At 44.9% G+C, this 24,652-nt stretch overlaps 1 protein-coding gene across 1 annotated transcript in view; it reads left to right on the forward strand.

Annotated features, from left to right (window-relative positions):
- The window catches only part of LOC109876264 (DNA annealing helicase and endonuclease ZRANB3), an 84,868-nt gene that overhangs the window by 11,006 nt on the left and 49,210 nt on the right, over positions 1-24,652 (forward strand). Inside the window, exons 4-11 of the mRNA XM_031813254.1 lie at positions 3,268-3,286; positions 3,604-3,782; positions 5,777-6,008; positions 6,854-6,939; positions 7,256-7,427; positions 16,715-16,849; positions 18,495-18,614; positions 23,028-23,147. Of these exons, the coding sequence (XP_031669114.1) occupies positions 3,268-3,286; positions 3,604-3,782; positions 5,777-6,008; positions 6,854-6,939; positions 7,256-7,427; positions 16,715-16,849; positions 18,495-18,614; positions 23,028-23,147 (1,063 nt within the window). The remainder of the gene's footprint in view (positions 1-3,267; positions 3,287-3,603; positions 3,783-5,776; positions 6,009-6,853; positions 6,940-7,255; positions 7,428-16,714; positions 16,850-18,494; positions 18,615-23,027; positions 23,148-24,652) is intronic.

Consider the following 24,652-nt stretch of genomic DNA (forward strand, 5'->3'; position numbering starts at 1 on the left):
CCTGTATATAGCTCACATTGATCTGGTACTTCCTGTATATAGCTCCACATTGATCTGGTACTTCCTGTATATAGCTCCACATTGATCTGGTACTTCCTGTATATAGCTCCACATTGATCTGGTACTTCCTGTATATAGCTCCACATTGATCTGGTACTTCCTGTATATAGCTCCACATTGATCTGGTACTTCCTGTATATAGCTCCACATTGATCTGGTACTTCCTGTATATAGCTCCACATTGATCTGGTACTTCCTGTATATAGCTCCACATTGATCTGGTACTTCCTGTATATAGCTCCACATTGATCTGGTACTTCCTGTATATAGCTCCACATTGATCTGGTACTTCCTGTATATAGCTGCACATTGATCTGATACTTCCTGTATATAGCTCCACATTGATCTGGTACTTCCTGTATATAGCTCCACATTGATCTGGTACTTCCTGTATATAGCTCCACATTGATCTGGTACTTCCTGTATATAGCTGCACATTGATCTGGTACTTCCTGTATATAGCTCCACATTGATCTGGTACTTCCTGTATATAGCTGCACATTGATCTGGTACTTCCTGTATATAGCTGCACATTGATCTGGTACTTCCTGTATATAGCTCCACATTGATCTGGTACTTCCTGTATATAGCTCCACATTGATCTGGTACTTCCTGTATATAGCTCCACATTGATCTGGTACTTCCTGTATATAGCTCCACATTGATCTGGTACTTCCTGTATATAGCTCCACATTGATCTGGTACTTCCTGTATATAGCTCCACATTGATCTGGTACTTCCTGTATATAGCTCCACATTGATCTGGTACTTCCTGTATATAGCTCCACATTGATCTGGTACTTCCTGTATATAGCTCCACATTGATCTGGTACTTCCTGTATATAGCTGCACATTGATCTGGTACTTCCTGTATATAGCTCCACATTGATCTGGTACTTCCTGTATATAGCTCCACATTGATCTGGTACTTCCTGTATATAGCTCCACATTGATCTGGTACTTCCTGTATATAGCTGCACATTGATCTGGTACTTCCTGTATATAGCTCCACATTGATCTGGTACTTCCTGTATATAGCTCCACATTGATCTGGTACTTCCTGTATATAGCTGCACATTGATCTGGTACTTCCTGTATATAGCTCCACATTGATCTGGTACTTCCTGTATATAGCTCCACATTGATCTGGTACTTCCTGTATATAGCTCCACATTGATCTGGTACTTCCTGTATATAGCTCCACATTGATCTGGTACTTCCTGTATATAGCTCACATGATTGGTACTTCCTGTATTCCACATTGATCTGGTAACTTCCTGTATATAGCTCCACATTGATCTGGTACTTCCTGTATATAGCTCCACATTGATCTGGTACTTCCTGTATATAGCTCCACATTGATCTGGTACTTCCTGTATATAGCTGCCACATTGATCTGGTACTTCCTGTATATAGCTCCACATTGATCTGGTACTTCCTGTATATAGCTCCACATTGATCTGGTACTTCCTGTATATAGCTCCACATTGATCTGGTACTTCCTGTATATAGCTCCACATTGATCTGGTACTTCCTGTATATAGCTCCACATTGATCTGGTACTTCCTGTATATAGCTCCACATTGATCTGGTACTTCCTGTATATAGCTCCACATTGATCTGGTACTTCCTGTATATAGCTCCACATTGATCTGGTACTTCCTGTATATAGCTCCACATTGATCTGGTACTTCCTGTATATAGCTCCACATTGATCTGGTACTTCCTGTATATAGCTGCACATTGATCTGATACTTCCTGTATATAGCTCCACATTGATCTGGTACTTCCTGTATATAGCTCCACATTGATCTGGTACTTCCTGTATATAGCTCCACATTGATCTGGTACTTCCTGTATATAGCTGCACATTGATCTGGTACTTCCTGTATATAGCTCCACATTGATCTGGTACTTCCTGTATATAGCTGCACATTGATCTGGTACTTCCTGTATATAGCTGCACATTGATCTGGTACTTCCTGTATATAGCTGCACATTGATCTGGTACTTCCTGTATATAGCTCCACATTGATCTGGTACTTCCTGTATATAGCTCCACATTGATCTGGTACTTCCTGTATATAGCTCCACATTGATCTGGTACTTCCTGTATATAGCTCCACATTGATCTGGTACTTCCTGTATATAGCTCCACATTGATCTGGTACTTCCTGTATATAGCTCCACATTGATCTGGTACTTCCTGTATATAGCTCCACATTGATCTGGTACTTCCTGTATATAGCTCCACATTGATCTGGTACTTCCTGTATATAGCTCCACATTGATCTGGTACTTCCTGTATATAGCTGCACATTGATCTGGTACTTCCTGTATATAGCTCCACATTGATCTGGTACTTCCTGTATATAGCTCCACATTGATCTGGTACTTCCTGTATATAGCTCCACATTGATCTGGTACTTCCTGTATATAGCTGCACATTGATCTGGTACTTCCTGTATATAGCTCCACATTGATCTGGTACTTCCTGTATATAGCTGCACATTGATCTGGTACTTCCTGTATATAGCTGCACATTGATCTGGTACTTCCTGTATATAGCTGCACATTGATCTGGTACTTCCTGTATATAGCTCCACATTGATCTGGTACTTCCTGTATATAGCTCCACATTGATCTGGTACTTCCTGTATATAGCTCCACATTGATCTGGTACTTCCTGTATATAGCTCCACATTGATCTGGTACTTCCTGTATATAGCTCCACATTGATCTGGTACTTCCTGTATATAGCTCCACATTGATCTGGTACTTCCTGTATATAGCTCCACATTGATCTGGTACTTCCTGTATATAGCTGCACATTGATCTGGTACTTCCTGTATATAGCTCCACATTGATCTGGTACTTCCTGTATATAGCTCCACATTGATCTGGTACTTCCTGTATATAGCTCCACATTGATCTGGTACTTCCTGTATATAGCTCCACATTGATCTGGTACTTCCTGTATAACTCCATTCTTGTGTTACAGTGTGTTATTAGTATTATTATTTTTAGACTGTGTTGTTGGGAAAGGGGCTCGTAAACGAGCATTACACGGTAAAGTCTACACCTGTTGTATTCGGCGCATGTGACCAATCCATTTGGATTTGATTGCTAGTGCAATATTGCGTGAATACATGAAGTATTCTATGTCCTCCACTCTCAACCCCCCCGTCGTTCTCTTCTCTGTTTCAGGTGTATGATCGCAGATGAGGTAAGCCCTGAGGCACACACAACCCAACTCCCCAGTCCTATCAAATCTATTTTCCTCAAATAATATATGCTATGCTTCCCTCTGAATTAATTTGTCAAGTTTAAGAAACCTTCCTAGCCATGTAATCATTTTTGACATAAAGTCATTCTAGAATGTATTGGTGTCTCAGAATGTCAGGAACACTCCATCACATGCTTCCTTTGAGCCAGGCAATGATTGTGTTCGGTTTGTTTTGTTTTTGAAATGGGTTTTCATGGATTATATCCATACATCATTGTTTTCATCCTCTACATTGTACTGTTAATCCTCTTCTCCAGATGGGTCTAGGGAAGACGGTTCAGGCTATCTCTGTGGCCTACGCCTACAGACAGGAGTGGCCTCTGCTCATCGTGGTGCCCTCTTCTCTAAAGTACCCCTGGATCGAGGAGATGGAGAGGTGGATCCCTGAGCTCAACCCTGGAGATATCAACCTGGTGGAGACGAAGAGTGACACGCTGTACGTTACCCCATGTTAACTTCACCTGGACTCAGGTCTGCTTTTCCTGCGCTGCTTGGTTGTGGTCCTGGTTTCCCTACTGAAGTTCTCCTCCTGTTAAAATGCAGGTTAATGTTTTTAGTTTGTTCTAGAGGCACCTCTGCAGAGTGGTCACTAACTAGCACAGCCACAAAGTCATCAACTCTTAACTAACCTTAACCACACTGCTAACCCCAATGTCTAACCCTAACCTTAACCACACTGCTAACCCTAATGTCTAACCCTAACCTTAACCACACTGCTAACCCTAATGTCTAACCTTAACCACACTGCTAACCCTAATGTCTAACCCTAACCTTAACCACACTGCTAACCCTAATGTCGAACCTTAACCACACTGCTAACCCTAATGTCTAACCTTAACCACACTGCTAACCCTAATGTCTAACCCTAACCTTAACCACACTGCTAATCCTAATGTCTAACCTTAACCACACTGCTAACCCTAACCTTAACCACACTGCTAACCCCAATGTCTAACCCTAACCTTAACCACACTGCTAACCCCAATGTCTAACCCTAACCTTAACCACACTGCTAACCCCAATGTCTAACCCTAACCTTAACCACACTGCTAACCCCAATGTCTAACACTAACCTTAACCACACTGCTAACCCCAATGTCTAACCCTAACCACACTGCTAACCCCAATGTCTAACCCTAACCTTAACCACACTGCTAACCCTAATGTCTAACCCTAACCTTAACCACACTGCTAACCCTAATGTCTAACCTTAACCACACTGCTAATCCTAATGTCTAACCTTAACCACACTGCTAACCCTAACCTTAACCACACTGCTAACCCCAATGTCTAACCCTAACCTTAACCACACTGCTAACCCCAATGTCTAACCCTAACCTTAACCACACTGCTAACCCCAATGTCTAACCCTAACCTTAACCACACTGCTAACCCCAATGTCTAACACTAACCTTAACCACACTGCTAACCCCAATGTCTAACCCTAACCACACTGCTAACCCCAATGTCTAACCCTAACCTTAACCACACTGCTAACCCTAATGTCTAACCCTAACCTTAACCACACTGCTAACCCTAATGTCTAACCTTAACCACACTGCTAACCCTAATGTCTAACCCTAACCTTAACCACACTGCTAACCCTAATGTCTAACCTTAACCACACTGCTAACCCCAATGTCTAACCTTAACCACACTGCTAACCCCAATGTCTAACCTTAACCACACTGCTAACCCTAATGTCTAACCCTAACCACACTGCTAACCCTAATGTCTAACCCTAACCACACTGCTAACCCTAACCTTAACCACACTGCTAACCCTAATGTCAAACTATAACCTTCAATTAAGACCAAAAAGCTCATTTTGTTTTCATGATTTTTACAACATAGTACATGTTGACTTTGCAGCTGGTCTAACTAAGGGAGATCTTTCAGTTCTGCCTCCTGGACAAGACTCATGACAATAAATGTTAACCTGCAGTTTAAAATTGTAAATGTGCAAATTGATATTTTCATTCCCGCTAAATGAAGGTCTATTTTCTCAATCAATTTAGTTCAAGTTGACAGTATCAGTACAGCAGCAGTCAATGTTTTCACTGTTAGAGATGATCGATAATCGGTGTGTCTCTGTCCACTCTACAGAGGCAGTACGGTAACAGTGTTGGGTTACGGGCTGGTCACCACAGACCCATTATAACACACTAACCCATACATAACACATTATAACCCTCTGTGTGTTATATAGGGGGATCAGTAGCAGTAAGGTAACAGTGTTGGGTTACGGGCTGGTCACCACAGACCCATTATAACACACTAACCCATACATAACACATTATAACCCTCTGTGTTATATAGGGGGATCAGTAGCAGTAAGGTAACAGTGTTGGGTTACGGGCTGGTCACCACAGACCCATTATAACACACTAACCCATACATAACACATTATAACCCTCTGTGTGTTATATAGGGGGATCAGTAGCAGTAAGGTAACAGTTTTAGGTTACGGGCTGCTCACCACAGATGCACGCCCCCTGGTGGAGGCTCTGACCAGACAGAGGTTTAATGTGGTGGTGGTGGATGAGTCCCACTACCTCAAATCCAGGAACGCAGCCAGGTCTAAGATACTGGTACCACTCATCCAGAACGCCAAGCGGGCCATCCTACTGACGGGCACCCCGGCCCTGGGACGGCCAGAGGAGGTACGGTACCCCCGAAGGTCCAAACGTCCGAACACACGCCATCCCCCGATCACACATTTCTGTTCTATTCTGACATTTGAACCAGCTTGGCCCGCTGGGATCCTATCATTCCATTAGTACTTCACAGACACAGATCTGCATTGAACCTGTCTGCGTCTAGAGGAAGCATGAAGGGCTGGTTGAGTACAGATGGTCTGGGATTTAAAGGCTCTAGAAACCATTGCAGCTCTGTTCTTTCTGTAGTATTTATAACTTTAAAATGACACACACACACACCAACCACAGAGCCCGTGCCAGAGAACCAGCATCGCTCCTTTCCTTCCACCCACGTGTTACTATTGTTCCCGACACCAAACCTTCCATTTCCCCGTGTAACAGCAGAGTATTCTTGGCTCCACTGTGCTGCTACAGTGCTTTGATGAGGACATTCACAGTGGCTGTAGTTATTCACATGGCTGCTGCCTGAAAAGATCCATTTGAATAATTGTCCATTATTATCATCATGGTAGAAATGTTCCGTTTAGTGCCTTGGAGAGTGATGATGGTTAGAATGGAGGGGGTAGAACACATCTGCCACACCTCTCTCACTCACACACACACACACACACACACACACACACACACACACACACACACACACCTCTCTCACACACACACACACCTCTCTCACACACACACACACACACACCTCTCTCACACACACACACCTCTCTCACACACACACACACACCTCTCTCACTCACACACACACACACTCACTCACACACACACACCTCTCTTACACACACACACACACACACACACCTCTCACACACACACACATTACATTTATTATGTTTCCACAGCTCTTTATGCAGATAGAGGCTCTCTATCCTAGGATGTTTGGAACGTGGAGTGACTACGCCAAACAATACTGTAACGCCCACTACAGGTAACGCCCTACACTCACACACTCACTCACTCACTCACACACACACACACACACACATACATACAAACACACACACAGTAATAATGATCATTGGCATGGTGAAAATGCTACATCTCCCAAAATGACAAACAGCAGTGTGTACATACTGGGCAGTCGCATAATGACACTTTGGTAACAGGAGACAGTGGGACTGTTTATGATCTGTCCCTCTCAGGTTCTTTGGTAACAGGAGACAGTGGGACTGTTTATGATCTGTCCCTCTCAGGTTCTTTGGTAACAGGAGACAGTGGGACTGTTTATGATCTGTCCCTCTCAGGTTCTTTGGTAATAGGAGACAGTGGGACAGTCGTGGTGCCTCTCATCTTGAGGAACTCCACCAGCGTCTCAGTGAGATCATGATCCGGAGGCTGAAGGTCCAGGTCCTCCCCCAGCTACCCCCCAAAATACGCCAGCGCATCCCCTTCGACCTGCCCAAAGACGCTGCCAAGGTAACGGACAGACAGACGGGCAGACAGACCGAAACACACACATACACGCTGACAAACGGCTGGACGGACAGACCCCTCTAGGCAGAGGGGAGACAGGGTGCTAAATATTCAGAAAATATCCCCTCATTATCATATCTCTCTCTCTCTCACACTCCCCCACCCTCCCTCTCTTGCTCTCCCATCCTGTTGCTCGGCAATAGTATCCAATTTACACTAGTTATCATTTTATCTCCCATTGCCATATGGTTCTTATTTCAGTCTTGCCCTTTTCCGTTCATAAGTAAAGTAGCCTTTCATACTGATCAGCACTCGCTGTCTGTTCTATAAAACTGAATGCATATTCAAACATTAGCCAGTTCATTTCTATTTCATTTAACTTTATTTCCATCATATCTGTATTTTGTGGGCTCTTTTATCCACCATGAGCTCTGTGGACAGTATACTCAGCTCTCTACCCTGTGAGCTCTATACCTCTCTACCCTGTGAGCTCTATACCTCTCTACCCTGTGAGCTCTATACCTCTCTACCCTGTGAGCTCTCTACCCTGTGAGCTCTATACCTCTCTACCCTGTGAGCTCTATACCTCTCAAATCAAATCAAATGTATTTATATAGCCCTTCGTACATCAGCTGATATCTCAAAGTGCTGTACAGAAACCCAGCCTAAAACCCCAAACAGCAAGCAATGCAGGTGTAGAAGCACGGTGGCTAGGAAAAACTCCCTAGAAAGGCCAATACCTAGGAAGAAACCTAGAGAGGAACCAGGCTATGTGGGGTGGCCAGTCCTCTTCTGGCTGTGCCGGGTGGAGATTATAACAGAACATGGCCAAGATGTTCAAATGTTCATAAATGACCTGCATGGTCGAATAATAATAAGGCAGAACAGTTGAAACTGGAGCAGCAGCACAGTCAGGTGGAAGTTGAAACTGGAGCAGCAGCACGGCCAGGTGGACTGGGGACAGCAAGGAGTCATCATGTCAGGTAGTCCTGGGGCATGGTCCTAGGGCTCAGGTCCTCTGAATGAGAGAGAGAAAGAAAGAGAGAGAATTAGAGAGAGCATACTTAAATTCACACAGGACACCGGATATGACAGGAGAAGTACTCCAGATATAACAGACTGACCCTAGCCTCCCGACACAAACTACTGCAGCATAAATACTGGAGGCTGAGACAGGAGGGGTCGGGAGACACTGTGGCCCCATCCCATATACCTCTGTACCCTGTGAGCTCTATAGCTCTGTACCCTGTGAGCTCTATATCTCGTGAGCTCTAAACTCTGTGATCTCTGTGATCTCTATATCCTGTGAGCTCTATACTCTGAGCTGTATAAACTCAGTGTAAACTCCATCATCTCTGAACGAGCTCTCTAGTCTAGTGTGTAAACTCTGAGCTCTATAGCTCTCTACCCTGTGAGATCTAAACTCAGTGTGCTCTATAAACTCAGTGTGAACTCCATAATCTCTTAATTAGCCTCTGTGAGCTCTGTAGTGTGTAAACTACTCTGTAAGCTTCACTCTCCGCTAGCCTCTCTGTGAGCTCTCTAGTGTGTAAACTACTCTGTAAGCTTCACTCTCCGCTAGCCTCTCTGTGAGCTCTCTAGTGTGTAAACTACTCTGTAAGCTTCACTCTCCGCTAGCCTCTCTGTGAGCTCTGTAGTGTGTAAACTACTCTCTAAGCTTCACTCTCCGCTAGCCTCTCTGTGAGCTCTCTAGTGTGTAAACTACTCTGTGAGCTTCACTCTCCGCTAGCCTCTCTGTGAGCTCTCTAGTGTGTAAACTACTCTGTGAGCTTCACTCTCCGCTAGCCTCTCTGTGAGCTCTCTAGTGTGTAAACTACTCTGTGAGCTTCACTCTCCGCTAGCCTCTGTGTGAGCTCTCTAGTGTGTAAACTACTCTGTGAGCTTCACTCTCCGCTAGCCTCTCTGTGAGCTCTCTAGTGTGTAAACTACTCTCTAAGCTTCACTCTCCGCTAGCCTCTCTGTGAGCTCTCTAGTGTGTAAACTACTCTCTAAGCTTCACTCTCCGCTAGCCTCTCTGTGAGCTCTCTAGTGTGTAAACTACTCTGTAAGCTTCACTCTCCGCTAGCCTCTCTGTGAGCTCTGTAGTGTGTAAACTACTCTCTAAGCTTCACTCTCCGCTAGCCTCTCTGTGAGCTCTCTAGTGTGTAAACTACTCTGTAAGCTTCACTCTCCGCTAGCCTCTCTGTGAGCTCTCTAGTGTGTAAACTACTCTGTGAGCTTCACTCTCCGCTAGCCTCTCTGTGAGCTTCACTCTCCGCTAGCCTCTGTGTGAGCTCTCTAGTGTGTAAACTACTCTGTGAGCTTCACTCTCCGCTAGCCTCTCTGTGAGCTTCACTCTCCGCTAGCCTCTGTGTGAGCTCTCTAGTGTGTAAACTACTCTGTGAGCTTCACTCTCCGCTAGCCTCTCTGTGAGCTCTCTAGTGTGTAAACTACTCTGTGAGCTTCACTCTCCGCTAGCCTCTGTGTGAGCTCTCTAGTGTGTAAACTACTCTGTGAGCTTCACTCTCCGCTAGCCTCTCTGTGAGCTCTCTAGTAGTGTGTAAACTACTCTGTGAGCTTCACTCTCCGCTAGCCTCTCTGTGAGCTCTCTAGTGTGTAAACTACTCTCTAAGCTTCACTCTCCGCTAGCCTCTCTGTGAGCTCTCTAGTAGTGTGTAAACTACTCTGTGAGCTTCACTCTCCGCTAGCCTCTCTGTGAGCTCTCTAGTAGTGTGTAAACTACTCTGTGAGCTTCACTCTCCGCTAGCCTCTCTGTGAGCTCTCTAGTAGTGTGTAAACTACTCTGTGAGCTTCACTCTCCGCTAGCCTCTCTGTGAGCTCTCTAGTAGTGTGTAAACTACTCTGTGAGCTTCACTCTCCGCTAGCCTCTCTGTGAGCTCTCTAGTAGTGTGTAAACTACTCTGTGAGCTTCACTCTCCGCTAGCCTCTCTGTGAGCTCTCTAGTGTGTAAACTACTCTCTAAGCTTCACTCTCCGCTAGCCTCTCTGTGAGCTCTCTAGTAGTGTGTAAACTACTCTCTAAGCTTCACTCTCCGCTAGCCTCTCTGTGAGCTTCACTCTCCGCTAGCCTCTGTGTGAGCTCTCTAGTGTGTAAACTACTCTGTGAGCTTCACTCTCCGCTAGCCTCTCTGTGAGCTCTCTAGTGTGTAAACTACTCTGTGAGCTTCACTCTCCGCTAGCCTCTGTGTGAGCTCTCTAGTGTATAAACTACTCTGTGAGCTTCACTCTCCGCTAGCCTCTCTGTGAGCTCTCTAGTAGTGTGTAAACTACTCTCTAAGCTTCACTCTCCGCTAGCCTCTCTGTGAGCTTCACTCTCCGCTAGCCTCTGTGTGAGCTCTCTAGTGTGTAAACTACTCTGAGCTTCACTCTCCGCTAGCCTCTCTGTGAGCTCTCTAGTGTGTAAACTACTCTGTGAGCTTCACTCTCCGCTAGCCTCTGTGTGAGCTCTCTAGTGTATAAACTACTCTGTGAGCTTCACTCTCCGCTAGCCTCTGTGTGAGCTCTCTAGTGTGTAAACTACTCTGTGAGCTTCACTCTCTGCTAGCCTCTCTGTGAGCTCTCTAGTAGTGTGTAAACTACTCTGTGAGCTTCACTCTCCGCTAGCCTCTCTGTGAGCTCTCTAGTAGTGTGTAAACTACTCTGTGAGCTTCACTCTCCGCTAGCCTCTCTGTGAGCTCTCTAGTGTGTAAACTACTCTGTGAGCTTCACTCTCCGCTAGCCTCTGTGTGAGCTCTCTAGTGTATAAACTACTCTGTGAGCTTCACTCTCCGCTAGCCTCTGTGTGAGCTCTCTAGTGTGTAAACTACTCTGTGAGCTTCACTCTCTGCTAGCCTCTCTGTGAGCTCTCTAGTAGTGTGTAAACTACTCTGTGAGCTTCACTCTCCGCTAGCCTCTCTGTGAGCTCTCTAGTAGTGTGTAAACTACTCTGTGAGCTTCACTCTCCGCTAGCCTCTCTGTGAGCTCTCTAGTGTGTAAACTACTCTCTAAGCTTCACTCTCCGCTAGCCTCTCTGTGAGCTCTCTAGTAGTGTGTAAACTACTCTCTAAGCTTCACCCTCCGCTAGCCTCTCTGTGAGCTCTCTAGTAGTGTGTAAACTACTCTGTGAGCTTCATTCTCCGCTAGCCTCTCTGTGAGTTCTCTAGTAGTGTGTAAACTACTCTGTGAGCTTCACTCTCCGCTAGCCTCTCTGTGAGCTCTCTAGTGTGTAAACGTTACTCGGTGAGCTCTAAACTCTGTGCGCTACGCTCCTCTCCTCTCTGTATAAGGCTGAAGTAATGAAGTAGAACTCATCCTCTGTTACCTCTGTCGGCCAGAGGAATGCATGGCCTGCACATTCCCTCTTTTCTCTCTCTATGATCTCTCTCTCTCTCTCTCTCTGATCTCTCTCTCTCTCTCTGGGATCTCTCTGTGATCTCTCTCTCTCTGATTCACTCTGATCTCTCTCTCTATGATCTCTCTCTCGCTGTGATCTCTCTCTCTCTCTCTGATTCACTCTGATCTCTCTCTGATTTCTCTCTCTTTATCTGTCTCTCTCTCTCAGTACAAAGAGACCTCACCTGCTGCTGCACTCAAATCACATGCTGGCAACACACACACACACACACTCCTCAGCCTATGCTCTCCATTGGCTGGCTAATTTAAGGACTGTATGTATGCAGTCAGTGTGAATGAAATAATTAATTTATGCATGTATGGTGCATTCAGAAAGTATTCAGACCCCTTGACTTTTTCCACATTTTGTTACGTTACAGCCTTATTCTAAAATCGGTTACATTTTTTTTCCAGCAAATCTACACAGAATACCCCATAATGACAAAGCAAAAACAGTTTTTTTTTAAATGTTTGCAAAAGTATTAAAAACAAATACTTTATTTACGTACATATTCAGACCCTTTGCTATGAGGCTCAGCTGCATCCTGTTTCCACTGATCATCCTTGAGACGTTTCTTCAACTTGATTGGAGTCCACCTGTGGTAAATTCAATTGGTTGGAAATGATTGCAGAGTTGTTATAAGTTGTCCATAGAGCTCCCAGACAGGATTGTGTCGAGGCACAGATCTGGAGAAGGGCCTTGGTTAGGGAGGTGACCAAGAACCCGATAGTCACTCTGACAGAGCTCTAGAGTTCCTCTGTGGAGATTGGAAAACCTTCCAGAAGGACAACCATCTCTGCAGCACTCCACCAATCAGGCCTTTATGGTAGAGTGGCCAGATTCTCTGGTCTGATGAAACCAGGATGGAATCTTTGGCCTGAATGCCAAGTGTCAAGTCTGGAGGAAACCTGGCACCATCCCTATACGATGAAGCATGGTGGTGGCAGCATCATGCTGTGGGGATGTTTTTCAGCGGCAGGGACTGGGAGGCTAGTCCGGATCGAGGGAAAGCTGAACGGTGGAAAGTGTTCAGGTCCTCAGACTGGGGCGAAGGTTCACCTTCCAACAGGACAACGACCCTAAGCACACAGCCAAGACAACACAGGTGTGGCTTCAGGACAAGTCTCTGAATGTTCCTTAGTGGCCCAGCCAGAGCCCGGACTTGAACCCGATCGAACATCTCTGAAGAGACCTGAAAATAGCTGTCCAGCGATGCTCACCATCCAACCCGACAGAGCTTGAGAGGATCTGCAGAGAAGAATGGGAGAAACTCCCCAAATACAGATGTGCCAAGCTTGTAGCATCATACCCAAGAAGACTCGATGCTGTAATCGCTGCCAAAGGTGCTTCAGCAAAGTACCGAGTAAAGGGTCTGAATACTTATGAAAATGTGATATTTGTGTTTTTAATAAATTAGCAAACATTTCTTAAAAACAGTTTTTTGCTTTTTCATTATGGGGTATTGTGTGTAGATTGAAGGAGAAACATAACCATTTAATCCATTTTAGAATAAGGCTTTAACATAACAAAATGTGTCAAAAGTCAAGGGGTCTGAATACTTTCTGAAGGCCCTGTATGTCTAAACATCATAATATATAGCTTGTCTTTGTATTTACATACCAAAGGTAAGGGGACATGTACAGTGCCATGCGAAAGTATTCGACTTTGCAACCATTTTCCACATTTCAGGCTTCAAACATAAAGATATAAAACTATTTTTCTGTGAAGAATCAACAACAAGTGGGACACAATCATGAAGTGGAATGACATTTATTGGATATTTCAAACTTTTTTAACAAATCAAAAACTGAGAAATTGGGCGTGCAAAATTATTCAGCCCCCTTAAGTTAATACTTTGTAGCACCACCTTTTGCCGCGATTACAGCTGTAAGTCGCTTGGGGTATGTCTCTATCAGTTTTGCACATCGAGAGACTGACATTTTTTTCCCATTCCTCCTTGCAAAACAGCTCGAGCTCAGTGAGGTTGGATGGAGAGCATTTGTGAACAGCAGTTTTCAGTTCTTTCCACAGATTCTCGATTGGATTCAGGTCTGGACTTGGCCATTCTAACACCTGGATATGTTTTTTTTTTAACCATTCCATTGTAGATTTTGCTTTATGTTTTGGATCATTGTCTTGTTGGAAGACAAATCTCCGTCCCAGTCTCAGGTCTTTTGCAGACTCCATCAGGTTTTCTTCCAGAATGCTCCTGTATTTGGCTCCATCCATCTTCCCATCAATTTTAACCATTGTCCCTGCTGAAGAAAAGCAGGCCCAAACCATGATGCTGCCACCACCATGTTTGACAGTGGGGATAGGGTGTTCAGGGTGATGAGCTGTGTTGCTTTTACGCCAAACATAACGTTTTGCATTGTTGCTAAAAAGTTTAATTTTGGTTTCACCTGACCAGAGCACCTTCTTCCACATGTTTGGTGTGTCTTCCAGGTGGCTTGTGGAAAACTTTAAACGACACTTTTTATGGATATCTTTAAGAAATGGCTTTCTTCTTGCCACTCTTCCATAAAGGCCAGATTTGTGCAATATACGACTGATTGTTGTCCTATGGACAGAGTCTCCCACCTCAGCTGTAGATCTCTGCAGTTCATCCAGAGTGATCATGGGCCTCTTGGCTGCATCTCTGATCAGTCTTCTCCTTGTATGAGCTGAAAGTTTAGAGGGACGGCCAGGTCTTGGTAGATTTGCAGTGGTCTGATACTCCTTCCATTTCAATATTATCGCTTGCACAGTGCTCCTTGGGATGTTTAAAGCTTGGGAAATCTTTTTGTATCCAAATCCGGCTTTAAACTTCTTCACAACAGTATCTCGGACCTGCCTGGTGTGTTCCTTGTTCTTCATGATGCTCTCTGCGCTTTTAACGGACCTCTGAGACTATCACAGTGCAGGTGCATTTATACGGAGACTTGATTACACACAGGTGGATTGTATTTATCATCATTAGTCATTTAGGTCAACATTGGATCATTCAGAGATCCTCACTGAACTTCTGGAGAGATTTTGCTGCACTGAAAGTAAAGGGGCTGAATAATTTTGCACGCCCAATTTTTACCTGGTTAAATAAAGGCGAAAAAATATATATACATTACAAAAATACTTGCAATACAATCAGGTGTATCTGTTGTCTTCTCAGAGCTGCTTCCCTAACTAACTAATACTCCTTCCTACTGCCTTTCTACAGTAATACCCCTAACTCCCCTAAATACTCCTTCCTACTGCCTTTCTACAGTAATACCCCTAACTCCCCTAAATACTCCTTCCTACTGCCTTTCTACAGTAATACCCCTAACTCCCCTAAATACTCCTTCCTACTGCCTTTCTACAGTAATACCCCTAACTCCCCTAAATACTCCTTCCTACTGCCTTTCTACAGTAATACCCCTAACTCCCCTAAATACTCCTTCCTACTGCCTTTCTACAGTAATACCCCTAACTCCTCTAAATACTCCTTCCTACTGCCTTTCTACAGTAATACCCCTAACTCCTCTAAATACTCCTTCGTACTGCCTTTCTACAGTAATACCCCTAACTCCCCTAAATACTCCTTCCTACTGCCTTTCTACAGTAATACCCCTAACTCCTCTAAATACTCCTTCATACTGCCTTTCTACAGTAATACCCCTAACTCCCCTAAATACTCCTTCCTACTGCCTTTCTACAGTAATACCCCTAACTCCTCTAAATACTCCTTCATACTGCCTTTCTACAGTAATACCCCTAACTCCCCTAAATACTCCTTCCTACTGCCTTTCTACAGTAATACCCCTAACTCCTCTAAATACTCCTTCATACTGCCTTTCTACAGTAATACCCCTAACTCCCCTAAATACTCCTTCCTACTGCCTTTCTACAGTAATACCCCTAACTCCCCTAAATACTGCCTTTCTACAGTAATATCCCTAACTCCCCTAAATACTCCTTCATACTGCCTTTCTACAGTAATACCCCTAACTCTCCTAAATACTCCTTCATACTGCCTTTCTACAGTAACTCCCCTAAATACTCCTTCATACTGCCTTTCTACAGTAATACCCCTAACTCCCCTAAATACTGCCTTTCTACAGTAATACCCCTAACTCCCCTAAATATTCCTTCACACTGCCTTTCTACAGTAACTCCCCTAAATACTCCTTCATACTGCCTTCCTACAGTAACTCCCCTAAATACTCCTTCACACTGCCTTCCTACAGTAACTCCCCTAAATACTCCTTCGTACTGCCTTTCTACAGTAACTCCCCTAAATACTCCTTCATACTGCCTTTCTACAGTAACTCCCCTAAATACTCCTTCATACTGCCGTTGTACAGTAACTCTCCTAAATACTCCTTCCTACTGCCTTTCTACAGTAACTCCCCTAAATAGTCCTTCATACTGCCGTTGTACAGTAACTCTCCTAAATACTCCTTCATACTACCGTTGTACAGTAACTCCCCTAAATACTCATTGTGTTTCACCTTGAGAACAGACTGTGTGTGATTTATTGTATTGGGATAGTGTGTTCTCCATCTTCAACATCCCCTTGTCACAATCCAGCTATAATTGGGCTAGCCCATGTGACCTACCTAGGCACTACTGACGTGAGAGGAGAGGAGAGGAGAGGAGAGGAGAGGAGAGGAGAGGAGAGGAGAGGAGAGGAGAGGAGAGGAGAGGAGAGGAGGGGAGGGGAGGGGAGGGGAGAAGCGTCTTTGGGAATTGTCTTGTCTTTCGTTTTCTCTCTCCTCCTTTCTCTCTACCTGAAGGAGGAAAAGTAGGGTACCATCCACAGCAACATGTTCTGCCCTTATAGCAAACAGAGAAGAGGGGAAAGAGAAAGAAAGAGACAGGCCTTTTGACGTGTGTGTGGTGTGTGTGTGGTGTGTGTGTGTGTGTGTGTGCGTGTGCAGGAGGCGAGCGGCAGCTTGGAGGAGTGGGAGCGCCTGATGAGGACGATGGGTTCGGGGGTCTCTGCCACGGACAACCCCTTCACTGAAGTCATGGGGCTCGTGACACGCATGTACAAACAGACCGCCATCGCTAAGGTACAGTGTATATACACACACAGGCACCTAACCCCCTCCTGGCCCAGCACTTCTGCACCGTTCTAGAAAAGGGTCTCTCTCTCTCTCACTCTCTAGAGAGGTTGTTTGTTGAAGGGCGATGTCAAAAGGTGAGAAGCATGTTTTTTTCTTCTCCTCAGATGCAAGGCCCTCCCTCCCATAGGTTATTATGCTTCACATTACTCAGAGCGCATCGCCATGGGAACAGAGTGAAGGTCTGCCACCCCTTAGTGAAAGCATTCTGGCTGGCCATCATAACTCTGGACAGCCATAACTGTGGCCTTTCAATTTCTCTGTTTTTTTCTAAAGTAAACCTTTTCGACACAGCAGACCGAACCCAAATATAGTGGAACCTTTTCAAGGTGTTACTTCTAATGTGGTTGCCATGGTAACGCCACCAGGCAAGAATGTCAGCCGTTAACTTCCAGGTGACTTTAAGTGAAGGAAGCTGACTTGGTACCAAGGATACAAACGTTTTTTCAACAGAAAACAGAAAACAAGCACAGATAGTACCTCCACCTGTTTCGCTCCGTTTTGGACCGTTTTACTTTTGTTTGGTGTCTAACTGAACATGACCCAGGCTCCTCTGTAATAAGGATACCGACACCAAGGTTAACAAAGCCTCAGACTGCCTCCGCCTGCTGAACGTAATCAACGGAGGAATCCTTCCTCACCGGTTGGCTTGTTTCGCTCCGTCTTGTTTGCTGATTGGTTCCTCTCAGTTTCCCTTCCTCCGCTTGATTAAAGTTCACCGTCGCTGTAGACGTGTCATCTTCCTGTCTCATTTCCTCGCCCTTTTGGTTGGCTGCCGCTACACACACTCTGACAGAAAATAACTTTTTTGGGGGGTGAGTGGATACACACACACACACACACATCTCATGTCACTTCTGAAGCGTATGTGAATGCCTGGCGAGTGGACCATGGATGCATCCCAAATGGCACCCTATTCCCTACATGGTGCCCTACTTTTAACCAGAGCACTATGGGCCTTGGTCAAAAGTAGTGCACTACATAGAGAATAGGGTGTCATGTTGGGACCGAGTTTGGCAGTGTGAAAGGGGACAGGGTTTTTATTTTTACCCCGTCTACCAGCAGCAGCAGATGCTCCCAATTACCCAGAGACCCTGCTGCCTCTGATGATGGACTTTAAAGAGAGATAACATATCACTGCTTCAGTGGACAGGAAGTTTGTGTTGCACTAATTAAACTTCTGCAGAGTTAAAAGCAACCCAGCAACCCAGTAATGAGAAGTTCCCATTAGCAGATGGAGGAGGGGGCTTCTAGCTAGACCTGCTTAGACCTACTTTCATTATCCTCCCTCTGAGAGGAAAGGCCTTCTGATAATTAACAGTCCAAGTCTCTAGGTGAACGAGGAGAGACTGGTGAGAGAGGTCTGAAGTCCAGGAGGTGTGTGGCATGTGGACAGCAGGACAGGACTGTCGATTGGGGGGGGGGGTGTATCGTATATGTGGTCCTTCAAGACAAAGTCTTGAGTATGTGTCTCATAGCAATTCATTCCCTTCCTTCCTGTGGTTGATTTCCCCTGTATGGCCTTCACATAGAGATGTATTCTAATATGTTGTTGTTGCATTTCTATTGGCCCCTCTGTGGTCTCCTCCTATAGGCCGGAGCAGTGAAAGACTACATAAAGATGCTGCTGGAGACTGAGAAGTTAAAGTTCCTGGTGTTCGCTCATCACCTGACCATGCTACAGGCATGTACCGAGGCTGTCATCGAAGCCAAGGTAACGGTTGTTCACTCATCACAACTAATGGACACGCACACCTCTCCCACTGTTCAGCAGCCCCTCTGTCACAAATTCCCCACTAAGGGGCCATCTCTGTCCCTCTCCCTGACACAGCACACAGATGTGCCCTCAGGCACTTTCTCAGACCTGTCAAACTATTATGGAGATTGTTCCATACCTGTCTTCAAATCCTAAACCACTTAAAGGTTGAGGAAGTTACTCTAGAAGCTAGCACATTCATTACTTACCAACAACTGCTGCAAATTCCCCTAAAACTACATCACATATTGAAGTTGACATTTCTTCTGTTGTCTAACAACACTTTCATGAATCTAGGAAAGTTGTGTGGTTCAAGAGTGCAGTATTTTGTTGTTTTATAGTGAAACATGTTTGCTAGCTAAGGATGATTTCAGCTAATAGGGAAAAGTATCTAACAAAATAACTACACTGAACACAAATATAAAGCAACTGAGTTACAAAACCCTGATGTTGTCGTCACAGCCCTGTAGGGATCATGATTCCCAGGCGTGGGGGTCATAGATTCCCAGGCGTGGGGGTCATAGACTGTCACTGTTTACACAACGCCAGTGAGTTCCACCCTGTAGCTGCAGGTAACCTAGCGGTTCGGAGCATTGGGCCAGTAACCGAAAGGTTCCAATCCCAGAGCGGACGAGGTGAAAAATCTGTCGATCTGCCCTTGAGCAAGGCACTTAACCCAAATTACTCCTGTAAGTCCCTCTGGGTAAGAGCGTCGGCTAAATGAATAAAATGTAGATGCCCTGTGTGTGTTTGGCTCTGAGTGCAGAATGGCAGATACAGTGGAGACAGCAGCAGATACATGCTAGTGTTGTGTATATGTGTACTTTCCCCTCAAGTCTATACATGTTAGTGTTGGGTACATGTGTACTTTCCCCTCAAGTCTATACATGCTAGTGTTGTGTATATGTGTACTTTCCCCTCAAGTCTATACATGTTAGTGTTGGGTACATGTGTACTTTCCCCTCAAGTCTATACATGTTAGTGTTGGGTATATGTGTACTTTCCCCTCAAGTCTATACATGTTAGTGTTGGGTACATGTGTACTTTCCCCTCAAGTCTATACATGTTAGTGTTGGGTACATGTGTACTTTCCCCTCAAGTCTATACATGTTAGTGTTGTGTATATGTGTACTTTCCCCTCATGTCTATACATGTTAGTGTTGGGTACATGTGTACTTTCCCCTCAAGTCTATACATGTTAGTGTTGGGTACATGTGTACTTTCCCCTCAAGTCTATACATGTTAGTGTTGGGTACATGTGTACTTTCCCCTCAAGTCTATACATGTTAGTGTTGGGTACATGTGTACTTTCCCCTCAAGTCTATACATGTTAGTGTTGGGTACATGTGTACTTTCCCCTCAAGTCTATACATGTTAGTGTTGGGTACATGTGTACTTTCCCCTCATGTCTATACATGTTAGTGTTGGGTACATGTGTACTTTCCCCTCAAGTCTATACATGCTAGTGTTGTGTATATGTGTACTTTCCCCTCAAGTCTATACATGTTAGTGTTGGGTACATGTGTACTTTCCCCTCAAGTCTATACATGCTAGTGTTGTGTATATGTGTACTTTCCCCTCAAGTCTATACATGTTAGTGTTGGGTACATGTGTACTTTCCCCTCAAGTCTATACATGTTAGTGTTGGGTACATGTGTACTTTCCCCTCAAGTCTATACATGCTAGTGTTGTGTATATGTGTACTTTCCCCTCAAGTCTATACATGCTAGTGTTGTGTATATGTGTACTTTCCCCTCAAGTCTATACATGTTAGTGTTGGGTACATGTGTACTTTCCCCTCAAGTCTATACATGCTAGTGTTGTGTATATGTGTACTTTCCCCTCAAGTCTATACATGTTAGTGTTGGGTACATGTGTACTTTCCCCTCAAGTCTATACATGCTAGTGTTGTGTATATGTGTACTTTCCCCTCAAGTCTATACATGTTAGTGTTGGGTACATGTGTACTTTCCCCTCAAGTCTATACATGCTAGTGTTGTGTATATGTGTACTTTCCCCTCAAGTCTATACATGTTAGTGTTGGGTACATGTGTACTTTCCCCTCAAGTCTATACATGTTAGTGTTGGGTACATGTGTACTTTCCCCTCAAGTCTATACATGTTAGTGTTGGGTACATGTGTACTTTCCCCTCAAGTCTATACATGTTAGTGTTGGGTACATGTGTACTTTCCCCTCAAGTCTATACATGTTAGTGTTGGGTACATGTGTACTTTCCCCTCATGTCTATACATGTTAGTGTTGGGTACATGTGTACTTTCCCCTCATGTCTATACATGTTAGTGTTGTGTACATGTGTACTTTCCCCTCAAGTCTATACATGTTGAACCAGCCACTGGCAGTGATACCACTCACACTTGTGTTTTCACTAGAACAGACTATGTAGAAACTCAAAGGGAAGGGATCACTGTCGCTTCCTCTCTTTCAAACCAAGGAGAGAGGAGATTCAGCAACACTGAATGTGGAATTTATTTAATAACTATTTTTATGAACCAATTACTTTTTAGCAATAAAGAAGCTTTAAAATAAAAAATAAATCATTTTATTCCATTTGTTCTCCAAGTGTTGCTGAATCTCATCTCCAATTATGTAGAAACTCAAAACAGAAGTTTGTAAAATGCACACACACACACACACACACACACACACACACACACACACACACACACACACACACACACACACACACACACACACAATTTTTATTTTAAGCCAGTTTCATGCGTTTCTCAGCTCGATGGCAGTGATGTGAGAGGAAGGGTATAGGTGTCGTCTGCTGTTATCTGATACGTGATCAAGTGTGATCACATCTTCTAATTTGAGAAGTCTCCCACTCGCTGAAGCATCATCATCACCCATTAACAGGAACAAGACTAAAATAAGGAGCTGCATGCTGCCGTGATGAACTACAGCCGTGAGAACGGGGAGAGAGACGGAGGGGGAGACGGGGAGAGAGACGGAGGGGGAGACGGGGAGAGAGACGGAGGGGGGGGCGGGGAGAGAGACGGATGGGGAGACGGGGAGAGAGACGGAGGGGGAGACGGGGAGAGAGACGGAGGGGGAGACGGGGAGAGAGACGGAGGGGGAGACGGGGAGAGAGACGGAGGGGGAGACGGGGAGAGAGACGGAGGGGGAGACAGAGGGCGGGAGACACGACTAATCCAATCAAATCAAAATCAAATCGATGACATCACTGCGATGGGTGTATTAGAACACTACATTGTTCTTCCTGTATATGGGTACAGTCTGTGTGGAGTGGAATTGACTAAATGTCAAATCAAATGTTATTGGTCACATACACGTGTTTAACAGATGTTATTGCTGGTGTAGAGAAATGCTTGTGCTTCTATCTCCGACAGTGCAGTAATATCGAACAAGTAATATCTAACCATTACACAACATATACCCAATACACACACACCTAGTAAAGGAATGGAATTAAACCTATACAAATATATGGACATGCAATGTGAGAGCGGTATAGAATAAGATATAGTATAGGATACAGTATATACATATGAGATGGGTAATGAAAGATATGTAGACATTATTAAAGTGACTAGTGTTCTATTTATTAAAGTGGCCAGTGATTTCAAGTCTATGTATATAGGCAGCAGCCTCTCAATGTTAGTGATGCTGTTTAACAGTCTGATGGCCTTGAGATAGAAGCTGTTTTTCAGTCTCTCTGTCCCTGCTTTGATGCACCTGTACTGACGTCACCTTCTGGATGATAGCGGGGTGAACAGGCAGTGGCTCGGGTGGTTGTTGCCCTTGATGATCTTTTTGGCCTTCCTGTGACATTGGGTGCTATAGGTGTTCTGGAGGGCAGGTAGTTCGCACCCCCGGTGATGTGTTGGGCAGACCGCACCACCCTCTGGAGAGCCCTGCGGTTGTGGGCGGTGCGGTTGCCGTACCATACGGTGATACAACCCGACAGGATGCTCTCGATTGTGCATCTGTAGAAGTTTGAGGGTTTTAGGTGACAAGCCCCATTTTCTTCACCACACTGTCTGTGTGAGTGGACCATTTCAGCTTGTCAGTGACGTGTACACCGATGTATTAGTAAATGGTTGTTTTTCTAAACAGCAATGCTATAGGATGTTGCTGTCGTTTTAGTGGTGGGTTCAGAGGTCAAGGTTTTAATCAGCGCTGACATTTACCTCTCTCCCTATCTCCTCTCTCTCTCAGGCCAGTTACATCCATATCATTGGCAGTGTCCCATCAGTAATGACCACGCTCTCCCTCTCCCCCCTCTCTCTCAGGCCAGTTACATCCATATCATTGGCAGTGTCCCATCAGTAATGACCACGCGCTCCCTCTCTCCCCATCCCCCCCCCCCCCCCCTCTCTCAGGCCAGTTACATCCGTATTGATGGCAGTGTTCCGTCCTCAGAGCGTATCCACTTGGTTCACCGGTTCCAGAATGACCCTGAGACGCGCGTGGCCGTCCTCAGCATACAGGCAGCTGGGCAGGTACTGCACGTACAGACCATAGAAACACTGATGATAGAATAGTGATTATATTTCTACGGTACAGACCCTCTACTGGGCATATACATCCACCATGTCCTAATTCCAGTCCCTGTAACACTGTACATCCACCATGTCCTAATTCCAGTCCCTGTAACACTATACATCCACCGTGTGTCCTAATTCCAGTCCCAGTAACACTATACATCCACCATGTGTCCTAATTCCAGTCCCTGTAACACTATACATCCACTACGTGTCCTAATTCCAGTCCCAGTAACACTATACATCCACTACGTGTCCTAATTCCAGTCCCTGTAACACTGTACATCCACCATGTGTCCTAATTCCAGTCCCTGTAACACTGTACATCCACCATGTGTCCTAATTCCAGTCCCAGTAACACTGTATACATCCACCATGTGTCCTAATTCCAGTCCCAGTAACACTGTACATCCACCATGTCCTAATTCCAGTCCCAGTAACACTGTACATCCACCATGTCCTAATTCCAGTCCCAGTAACACTGTACATCCACCATGTCCTAATTCCAGTCCCTGTAACACTGTACATCCACCATGTCCTAATTCCAGTCCCAGTAACACTGTACATCCACCATGTCCTAATTCCAGTCCCAGTAACACTGTACATCCACCATGTCCTAATTCCAGTCCCAGTAACACTGTACATCCACCATGTCCTAATTCCAGTCCCTGTAACACTGTACATCCACCATGTCCTAATTCCAGTCCCAGTAACACTGTACATCCACCATGTCCTAATTCCAGTCCCAGTAACACTGTACATCCACCATGTCCTAATTCCAGTCCCAGTAACACTGTACATCCACCATGTCCTAATTCCAGTCCCTGTAACACTGTATACATCCACCATGTCCTAATTCCAGTCCCAGTAACACTGTACATCCACCATGTCCTAATTCCAGTCCCTGTAACACTGTATACATCCACCATGTCCTAATTCCAGTCCCAGTAACACTGTACATCCACCATGTCCTAATTCCAGTCCCAGTAACACTGTACATCCACCATGTCCTAATTCCAGTCCCAGTAACACTGTACATCCACCATGTCCTAATTCCAGTCCCAGTAACACTGTACATCCACCATGTCCTAATTCCAGTCCCTGTAACACTGTACATCCACCATGTCCTAATTCCAGTCCCTGTAACACTGTACATCCACCATGTCCTAATTCCAGTCCCAGTAACACTGTACATCCACCATGTCCTAATTCCAGTCCCAGTAACACTGTACATCCACCATGTCCTAATTCCAGTCCCAGTAACACTGTACATCCACCATGTCCTAATTCCAGTCCCTGTAACACTGTACATCCACCATGTCCTAATTCCAGTCCCAGTAACACTGTACATCCACCATGTCCTAATTCCAGTCCCAGTAACACTGTACATCCACCATGTCCTAATTCCAGTCCCTGTAACACTGTACATCCACCATGTCCTAATTCCAGTCCCAGTAACACTG

Source organism: Oncorhynchus kisutch, unplaced genomic scaffold (genome assembly GCF_002021735.2).
Source record: "Oncorhynchus kisutch isolate 150728-3 unplaced genomic scaffold, Okis_V2 Okis05a-Okis16b_hom, whole genome shotgun sequence".
NCBI classification, from domain to species: Eukaryota; Metazoa; Chordata; class Actinopteri; order Salmoniformes; family Salmonidae; genus Oncorhynchus; species Oncorhynchus kisutch.